The sequence below is a fragment of the Rhipicephalus sanguineus genome, chromosome 2, assembly GCF_013339695.2.
Source record: "Rhipicephalus sanguineus isolate Rsan-2018 chromosome 2, BIME_Rsan_1.4, whole genome shotgun sequence".
Classification (NCBI taxonomy): domain Eukaryota; kingdom Metazoa; phylum Arthropoda; class Arachnida; order Ixodida; family Ixodidae; genus Rhipicephalus; species Rhipicephalus sanguineus.
The window spans coordinates 87,504,281-87,514,718 of record NC_051177.1 but is presented as its reverse complement, the minus strand read 5'-3'; the positions used below and the strand labels follow the sequence as shown (position 1 = coordinate 87,514,718).

General features: G+C 47.3%; 1 protein-coding gene across 1 annotated transcript in view; it reads right to left on the bottom strand.

The window, feature by feature from the left end:
- Positions 1-3,425: 3,425 nt before the first annotated feature.
- LOC119383310 (transcription elongation factor B polypeptide 3) overlaps positions 3,426-10,438 on the bottom strand; it is a 36,904-nt gene continuing 29,891 nt past the window's right edge. Inside the window, exon 13 of the mRNA XM_037651388.2 lies at positions 3,426-4,243. Within this exon, the coding sequence (XP_037507316.1) occupies positions 4,179-4,243 (65 nt within the window). The 3' untranslated portion in view covers positions 3,426-4,178. The remainder of the gene's footprint in view (positions 4,244-10,438) is intronic.

Below are 10,438 nucleotides of genomic sequence, written 5' to 3'. Positions count from 1 at the left end.
ATGCGTTCAGCCGCTCGCCCACCAACAGCGAGCTATTTATATACACCATGTACTGTTGGTGGTATGCACGTCTTGGAGGTGCTTCAGCATGGCAAGGACTTGACTATAGGGGAGAAGCGCTTAGGTTTCTCCACCTTTGCCATAGTTTGCCATTCCCCTACTGGAGAAAGCGAAATTAAGCCACTGGGCACGAACCCCTTCGCTCCCCTTGGTTCCCACGCACTTGCGAAGCTCGTGCTGCAAGTGAAACGTCTCTCATTCTGCGATGTCACCCTGACGGGGGACTGGTATATACTGCTGTGTTGTTAACTGCCATAACAGCACTGTAAACACGAAGGGTTGGCTCGACCCATAAAATTCTACTGGTTCCTAAATACTAGATGGTGTCTCTCGTATTTCTTCCTCGTTCTCAGTTGTGGCACAAATATTTCGTCATGCAAAAGGCACTTTGCCCAGACCAGGAGGATGTCCGCTATTACCTGCTCTGCATCTCCTGAGTACACTCTGCCCTTTCGCCACACTGCAGCTCCGAAAGGAGTCCTCAGTCATGTGGATCTTCTTAAAACGCCTCGCGAGGCACGCTCTGCACATGCGAAAACATGTGCAGAGCGTGTGCAAAGCAATGGGAACTCAAGGTGGCGTGAAAGGGACAGCGGAGAGGTGTAAAGTTGTGTTATGAGTTTTTGCTCCACACTCAGCAGCAGTGCCCCTCCACCGGTACAGGTCTCCCCTGTCACCCGGAGATGGCGCAAAGGTTCCATGGGTGCGCTCGCCCCGTCGTGTTCCATCGCGCCACATGCATGGATATAGGAGCCGGAGGGCGTTTGTACTTTTGCTTTCCTTGTGGCACGGTTTAGGTGTCCGCTGAGAAGCGAAGCCAGACTAGCGATTGGGAAGGCGATACGAACACGGTCCAATTACGCTATTGCATTCTACTCTTGAAAGTGAAGCTCAAGCATCTGCCAAGTTTTTTGATGACCAAAGTGCACACATACACAAGCGGGCGCTGGATTTTCTTCCGACCACAAATGTGTTTTCTGGAAAGGCCGCACACCTGTGAACCTCAACAATTTCAATATATCGTGGTCAGAAATACTAAAATTTGGAGTACATAATTAGTATAAACTATCTGATCACTCAACATTTTGACAATTTGTTAAAGAATTGGCAGACTTCTTATCCTGTGGAAACTGTCAACAGGCACTCTGCATTGTGCCCACAGAAAGAATGATCTGCACCACAGGTAAACAAAAATGTTTGCAAACAGTAAAGTGCAAATGCTCAAAACTTCAAATATTTTTTATCGTACAGTCAAACCTCGTTAATACGTACCCGCTTTAAACGTACTAACGGTTAAAACGTAGCTGCGACGAATCCCCGACCGAGTCCCATAGAGCCCAATGCATTCGCTGACCGCTTAAGCCGTAGTGGTTCGCCCTATGCCTACAGGTTAGTGCGTACCCTGCGTACCGCGATAACTTTTTGTGCCATAAAATTTTACTGTGCTGCTCAACTTCCTGACGCCAGAATGTGCCGCCAAAGGTCTTCCACCTTTTTGAGAAGTGCGCAGATCAGTTGATCCCCGATTCCGACTTCCGCGCGATTGCGGCGACGCCTTTGCGGGTAAGCATCGTGAAAGAACGAAGGCGAGGTGGCGGCCACCGACGAACGCGCCGACATGACTTATCGCCGACAACCTTATCACAATAAGTATCTTCAGCTATCTGCTCGGGCACGCGTGCGGCGCAGCGCTACTTTTTAAGCCTACTGCACGCTTTTATTAGGCGACAACCTGAACGCGCTGGGCCGCCGATCGCTGCCGCTTCGTTGTGCGCGGCCGTCTTCAAGGCTGAAGTTGAATTAATGGCACAAATGCTCGGGTAGGGTCGAAGAACTTCAACCACGTCGAAGAACTTCAGCCCGACAGCAAACGCTACTAAGCCGTCATAAGGCGCGCACCGCTTTGTAGAAACGAAAGCAGATCGCTGTTGCGTAGTTAGCGTTGCGGGTCGCGGGCGCCGAGAAACCTCGCTGCATTGACGCTATCACACTAAACGCACGTGTACGATACTGCAAACGTAGCGTGGTTGTAACCATACTGCAAGCTTTTATTAGGCGACCACACAACGCGCCTCCGTCCGCTGCCAGGACCGCTAGAGAATCGCGGAGTGCGCATCGCTTGCATGAAGCTCGTCATCGCTGCGTTAACCGAACAAGCTACTCGCCGCATCTGTGCACGATCTGGAGCGAAGTGGGTACGAACGACATTCCCACGATAAATGCGCGCGTGCGGCACAGCAAGCGGCCCGGTAGTGACAGCGTGAGCCGAGTAGGCGACGCGCTGCACACAACTAGCCGGGAGACGATCGGCTCCCGGCTCCACGCGGCCGTACCGCGTTTCACTGGAACTGTCAGTTTTCGTTTAGTGGCAGATCGCGGTTAGACGCACACACATATACCGCGGAAATCACACTGTCCCTTCTGTCGCTATGTCGGTCACTGCGTTGACCACGTATCAGGGACCCTGCAATAGTTTCGAAATGCTCTTCGGCGTCGCCACTACGCGTTATCGGGCGGTCGTGCGAGTGTGCCAGGAAAGAAAAGGCTTTGCGGTGGGTACTTTAGGCAATATTTGCTGTGGCACTCTATTTATTTGGGCGATGGCGCACGCTAGGAGATGCAAATTTGTACTTGGTGTTTAATGCGTACTACCGTTTAGTGCGTAGTTATGCCGCGTTCCCGGCAGGTACGTATTAACGAGGTTTCACTGTATGTCATTTGATTCGACTTGAATGAGACCTTTACTATTCAAAATATACAAGCCCTTTAAAATTTCAAACTTCAGATAACTACAGCAGTGACACTGCCAAGCAATAGCGTTATACAATGCAAAATCCTGTTGTGCACTAAACTTGCTTATTTTAATTCGTGGTTCGTAAAAAGAAATTTGTAAAAATTCTGCAAGATGTGCACTTGGTTTCCTTAATTCACTTCAAAACTAAAAATTCGAGGTTTGCACAGCCCTGTTTGCAACGATTTTCCAAGAACGGTTGAATCAACAGCAACCAAGATTTGTTTCCATTATACCTGGCTTTTCAAAAATCAGTTTAACTATGAATTGGACAGAAATGAAGAATCATAACATCACTGATGTTGATATGACGCCTGTGAACAAGCTCTAAAAATCTGGCATTAAATATCTGCATCAAAATTGTTAGAGTTTACACGTACAGAAGTCATCATTGGCACCTTTATCATTGCTCTGTTAAACCAATGATATTGCTAAGCACTAATTATTATTGTTTGATGTTTCTAAAAAAATTTGGCTATACTTTTCAGACAACAAGTCAACAGTGAACAGTTTTCTGCAGTCGTCCACTCACTCCTGGAAAGAGAATAGTGAAAAAAAAAAAAAGCACAAGATTCAGAGCCACATTGTAGTTTATTTCATGCATTCTTTTTAGCATATCAGACACATCAATACACCATACACATCTATGCAGACATACACACAAAAAGAGCTGGGTTTGAAAGAAAATACTCTAAACAGGTGAACACTTGATTTTTTTCTGGAAGCCTTACAAACTTCTGCTAAAGAAGAGCTGCAGGAGAGGTGATGACGGTTAAAAGATCAGAAGTGAACGCTTCATCACAAAAAAAAAAAAGAGGTTCACAATCTAGCCTTGTACAAGACAGCAGCACAAAGATTTGTCTAGTGTACACAATGCAGATGTTGGGCTTATTTACATAGCATTAAAGTTGGCCATTTCGAAACGATGCGCAAACTGCCGTCATATTGAACGGGCACGGCCTCGTAACATGACCTGGCCTTCACAATAATAAAAGCTACTATTCTCGGGCGAAAAACAGTAATAACAAAAGCGTGAAGTGCTCCAGTGCTACACACTTTGCGAAACTGATGGCAGCGAATGTATGCGCAACAAAGAATCATGTTCCAGATGTGTGCTTTGCACACCTCTGTTGGAGCTTTAGTGGGTGGATGCTACGTCCTGTTAAATAACACTCCTGCACTTTTTACAAACATTCCCTTTACAAGGTTGGTGATGAGATGAGACCAACGTCGTCCTGCTTTGCACGTCTCATCATCATCATCAGGTGCAGTTACGTCCTGTATTTCTCTCTCGTTCTGTACAAGGTAAATGTCGCAGGAATCGTCACTACCTCTTGAAGCGCTGCTTCATAAACTTGAGGGTCTTCTGCATTAAAGGTGCAACCTTTGGTTCTGAAAGGCAGAGAAAAAAAAATTAGCAAAACAAAAAAACCCTCACTCAGTAATTACCGAAAGGGCAAATTAGAAATAAGGAGGGAGGCAGTTTATGATAATTCAAGGGGAAGCGCTTTACAGTTCGAAACGAGGTCGGATTGCCTTGTAAGGCGTAGTTTTAAAGCGAGATTGCGTAAAAAAGAAGAAAAATGTACATGCTGTCGGAACTCTAAGGATGCGACAAAGCATATGTTGACTGAATGTGGAGATATCCTCCCTGTTGTACGCCTTGGCACGACCCTACCTGAAGCCTTGTGTTTTAGGAACAACAATGGAAAGCTGACCACGTGCGCTACAGAAATAGGAGACGGTTAGGGTGCTGGTGGCAGAAAAGTAGACCGAAAAGACAAAAATAATTAGTTGTTAACACAAGCTGATTCTGCTATAAGGGGCGGAGAGGTGAACTGTGAATTTGTTCTTTATATGCTAAGATCGAGAAATTCGAAGTATGCAAGACATTAGCCCAACTTTAAAAAAAATTCTTTTCTTTTGTCGAGCCTAATGACGCGCATGTCACTGCCGCGCTATAAAGGTGACGCTCATAGGATCCATCCATCCCCTGCAGAATCGTCCATGGGCAGGCACTATTGCAACTGGTATAACGGAAGAACTCTGGTCTCTTGTGTGTGTGTTTGTGTGTGTGTGTGTTCATCTGTCTTTGTGTGTGTGTGTCTCTTTCTTTCTGTGTGTCTGTCTCTGTGTCTGTCTATCCCTCCCCGCTGTGTGTCTGCCCGTCTCTTTGTGTGTCAGTGTTTGTTTGTCTGTGTGTCTCAGTGTGTGTCTTGTTCCGTCTGTGTGTTTCTATCTATCTTTCTCTGTGTGTGTGTGTTTGTAAATCTGTCTGGTGTGTTTTTCTCTGTGTGTGTGTGTCTGCGTTTTCGTCTGTCTGTCGCTTTGTCTGTCTGTTTGTGTGCGTCTGTCTGTCTGTGTCTGGTTGTCTATGTGCGTGTGTTTGTGTGTGTCTCTGTCTATCTCTGTGTGTGTCTTTCTCTATGTCTGTTTGTCTCTTTGTGTGTGTATGTGTGTGTGTTCGTCTGTCTTTGTGTGTGCGTGTGTGTGTTCGTCTGTATTTGTGCGTGTGTGTATGTGTGTTTTTCTGTGCCTGTCTGTGTGTGTCTCTGTGGGTGTGTGTGAATATGTATTTGTTTGTTTGTCTGTCTCTCTCTCAATATGTCTCTTGCTCTATCTGTGTGTTTCTTCTATTTCTGTGTGTGTGTCGTTCTCTGTGTGTATTTGTCTCTCTGTGCGTGTGTCTGTGTGTGTTTGTCAATCTATCTGGTGTGTTTGTCTCTGTCTGTGTGTGAGTCTGTGTTTTTGTCGCTTTGTGCGTCTGTCTGTGTGTCTCTCGTTGTCTGTGTGTGTGTGTATCTCTCGTTGTCTGTGTCCCTGTGTGTTTCTATCTGTCTCTGTCTGTATGTCTGCCTGTCTCTGTGTGTTTGTCATTGTGTGCGTGTGTGTGTTCGTTTGTCTGTCTGTGTCTCTCTCCCACTATGTGTCTTGTTCCATCTGTATGTTTCTGTCTATTTCTGTGTGTGTGTCTATCTCTGTGTCTGTTTGTCTCTGTCTGTATTTATCTGTCTGGTGTGTTTTTCTCTGTCTGTGTGTGTGTCTGTGTTTTTTTCTGTCTGTCGCTTTGTCTGTCGGTTTGTGTGTGTGTCTGACTCTGTGTGCGTCTATCTGTCTCCGTCTGTGTGTCTGTGCTTATCTTCTCTCTGTGTCTGTATGTCTGTGTGTGTCTCTGTCAGTGTGTCTGTCTTTCTGTGTCACAGTTCTTCGATTATGCGAGTTGTGAAACTTCCCACAGCTCCGTGTATCAAAACCCGAACTCTTACAAGCATTGCAAATGTCATGATTCATCGAATGAGGAAAGATGAAGCAGTGATGCTGTCGTTATTGGTCGCAGGGGTTTTCCCCGCCTTTGCTGGTGCAACTGCGATTAGAACCAAGAGCATACATGCAAAATTATCATGAGATGGAGACAGAGAAATCCCTTTAATGAATAACGGAGAATTCTGCCGCCGTATTTAAAGGTGCCTGCATGCCACTCTGTATAGGGGAAGGGATTGGAGGACAGAAAGGACCTGGGAGAAGGAGGGCAGGAAAAGAGAAGGCACAAAAAGGAAATATTATGATCGTGGCATGTACTTGTCACAACGTAATGCTGATGTAAGTTACGTCGCAGTTTATCAATTCGGTTCATGTCATGATTGACTGTGATAGTGACGGAAGTGCATATAGGTATTGAGTGATCTCGTGATAAAATATTAGTATTTAATGTGCGTCGGGATTATATTGTCGGGGGGGAGGGGGGAGGCTTCATAATGACGGAAGAGCGAATTACGAATACCAACTGAATCAAGTACGCTATGAGATTTTTTTTTAACAGTCAAGCTGTTCTGGCTCGGCATAAGATATCGGGCCATCAGATAACGAACGTGATAAGTGCCGGGGACACGAGCGTTATAAAGGTTACGTGAGCAATTGTGTTTGCTTTTTTTTCTCTCTCTCTCTTTCTCCCTATCCCCGAGACTTGCTCAGTCCTATCGGGACGTAGCGATGGCGTAGTGGGTAGAACATCAGCTTCGCATGCAAGAGGTCCGTGGTTCGAATCCCGGTGCCGGACAATTCCCAACCGGATTAAAAAAAAAAAAAAAAAAAAATCCGCGTGATGATGGAATTGTGTAAAAAGGCCTGGGGTGCAGCCTCACTGGCGACCACAGCCAGCAATGCACTCCCTCACCAGAGCAGGATTGGCCACCCTGGTGTAGTACTTGGCCACTACCTCCCACATGAATACACCAATTAACCCTCGGCCCTCAGTCCCCAGCGGCTGCGAAGCAACTGACCAAGGCGGCGGTCAGACCTGCGACGCAGCAGAGGGTGCTAAGAATCTCTGGGTCCGGACAGGCCGTCATTGGAATCTGAACTTGGCTACATATAACGCTAGAACTTTATCTAGTGAGGCGAGTCTAGCTGTACTATTCGAGGAATTAGAGGGTGTTAAATGGGATGTAATAGGGCTCAGTGAGGTTAGGAGGCCACAGGAGGCTTATACAGTGCTGAAGAACGGACACGTCCTATGCTATCGTGGCTTAGCTGACAGAAGAGAACTAGGAGTGGGGTTCCTTATTCATAAAAATATAGCTGGCAATATAGAGGAATACTATAGCATTAATGAGAGGGTGTTATGTATCGTGATTAAGTTTAATAAGAGGTACAGGATGAAGGTGATACAGGCCTACGCGCCAACATCCAGCCACGATGATCAACTGGTTGAACGCTTCTACGAAGACGTAGAATCAGCACTGAGTAAGGTAAAGACACAGTATACTGTACTGATGGGCGACTTCAATGCAAAAGTAGGCAAGAAGCAGGCTGGAGATCATGCAGTTGGGGAATATGGCATCGGCTCCAGAAATGCCAGAGGGGAGTTACTAGTAGAGTTCGCAGAACGCAATAATTTACGGATCTTGAATACCTTCTACAGAAAACGGACTACTCGTAAGTGGACTTGGAGGAGTCCTAATGGCGAAACTAAAAATGAAATAGACTTCATAATGTGCGACCACCCGGGCATTATACAGGATGTGGAAGTAGTTAACAAGATCCGATGCAGTGACCATAGAATGGTAAGATCTAGAATTCAACTAGACGTGAGGAAGGAACGGCAGAAACTGATACGCAAGAAGCCGATTAATGAACTAGCTCTGCGAGGGAAAGTACAGGAATTCAGAGTTTCACTTCAGAATAGGTACGCGGCTTTAACCGAGGAAACCGACCTTAGCGTTGACGCAATGAATGATAATCTGACTAGTATCATTAAGGAGTGTGCAGTGGAAGTCGGGGGTACAGTCGTTAGACAGGACACTGGTAAGCTATCCCAAGAGACGAAAAACCTCATTAAGAAACGTCAAGCCATGAAAGCCTCAAATGCAAGTGACAAAATAGAGCTGGCGGAGCTTCCGAAGTCGATCAATAGGCGTAAAGTAGCCGACATAAGAAAGTATAATATGGAGAGAATTGAGCATGCTCTAAAGAACGGAAGAAGCCTCAAAGCTACGAAGACAAAACTGTGCATAGGCAAAAATCAGATGTATGCATTAAGGGACAAGGATGGCAAGGTCACAACCAATATGGATAGAATAGTTGAGGTAGCGGAAGAGTTCTACAGAGATCTGTACAGCAGCCGAGACAGTCAGGATGATAACGTAAGAAGCAGTAATATCCCAGAGGAATCTGACATCCCACCAGTATTAACAGGAGAAGTAAAGAAAGCCCTAAATGGAATGCAAAGAGGCAAAGCCGCTGGTGAGGATCAGGTAACATCAGACCTGTTGAAAGACGGTGGAGAGATTATGTTAGAGAAACTGGCCACCCTGTATACGAAGTGTCTCTCGACAGGGAGGATACCAGAATCTTGGAAGAATGCCAACATCATCTTGATCCATAAGAAAGGGGACGTCAAGGACCTGAAAAATTACAGGCCCATCAGCTTACTGTCCGTTGTCTACAAGCTATTCACAAAAGTAATTGCTAACAGAATTAATACGACATTAGAGTTTAATCAACCCAGGGACCAGGCAGGATTTCGTACAGGCTTCTCAACAATAGACCATATTGTCACGTGGTCGTGACGTCGACGAAGAAAGCAGTCGGCGTTTGCAGAATGAAACTGTTTATTTGGCCGAACTTGTGGCCGGGAAAATGAGAACTAGAACTACAGCAATACACGCTGTACAATGATAGCGGCGAACAGGGCGTCGTCCGTCGATCAACTGACAAGCGGTCAAGTGCGTCGGTTTTTATACAGGTGCTATGGAACTTTCCAGCGATATCGCTGGTGGCGGCGTTATCTCTCGATAAAGCTGGAACATTCGCGTGCGGCGCGAAATCTTAACAAAACGATCTACTACAATCGAGAAGTCTCTCGAACACTGCTTCGCGGGCAGCGTCGAGCGCTGATAACCGCCCTTGCAGGTCAAACCCAAAAAACATCAAAATAGGACAAGAAGTGGGCGTGGCATTGCCCCCCTCTGAAAAAGCATCGTCCCGATGCTTGTGAAAGAACAAAGAAGAGAAAAAAAAACACAAGTGCATACATAAATAAATTACAATAACAAAGGTAAAAGTAGCGTCCCCAGATTCGCTAACGTGCAAAAAACGGCTTAAGACGCACGACATGGACGACTTCAGGTCGTGCGCGGCGTCGCTGGGAGTTCGTAATGCCGTCCGGGATGACCTCGTAGTCAAGAGCGCCGAGACGTCGAAGAACCTTGTAGGGTCCGAAGTATCGCCGAAGGAGTTTTTCGCTAAGGCCACGTCGGCGTATCGGCGTCCAGACCCAGACGCGGTCGCCGGGCTGGTATTCCACGAAGCGTCGTCGCAGATTGTAGCGACGGCTATCGGTGTGCTGCTGGGTCTTGATGCGCAGGCGGGCGAGCTGTCGAGCTTCCTCGGCACGTTGTAAGTAAGCGGCGGCGTCGAGGTTTTCTTCGTCGGTGACATTCGGTAGCATGGCGTCCAGTGTCGTCGCCGGGCTCCTTCCGTAGACCAACTTGTACGGCGTCATCTGCGTCGTTTCTTGGACGGCCGTGTTGTAAGCGAAGGTCACGTACGGAAGGACGGCGTCCCACGTCTTGTGCTCAACGTCGACGTACATGGCCAGCATGTCGGCGATGGTCTTATTTAGACGCTCGGTGAGGCCATTGGTCTGCGGGTGGTAGGCGGTGGTGCGGCGGTGGCTCGTCTCGCTGTATTTTAAGATCGCCTGAGTTAGGTCCGCAGTAAAGGCGGTACCTCTGTCTGTGATGAGGACCTCTGGGGCGCCATGACGCAAGATGATGTTCTCCACGAAGAACTTTGCTACCTCGGCGGCACTGCCTTTGGGCAAGGCCTTTGTCTCGGCGTAGCGGGTGAGGTAGTCAGTTGCTACGACGATCCACTTGTTGCCGGAAGTCGACGTCGGGAACGGCCCCAGTAGGTCCATCCCGATTTGCTGGAACGGCCGGTGAGGTGGTTCGATTGGCTGCAGAAGTCCCGCTGGCCTAGTCGGTGGTGTCTTCCGTCGCTGGCAATCTCGGCAAGTCTTAACGTAGTGGGCGACGTCGGCAGGAAGGCGTGGCCAGTAGTATTTTTCCTGTATCCTCGCGAGCG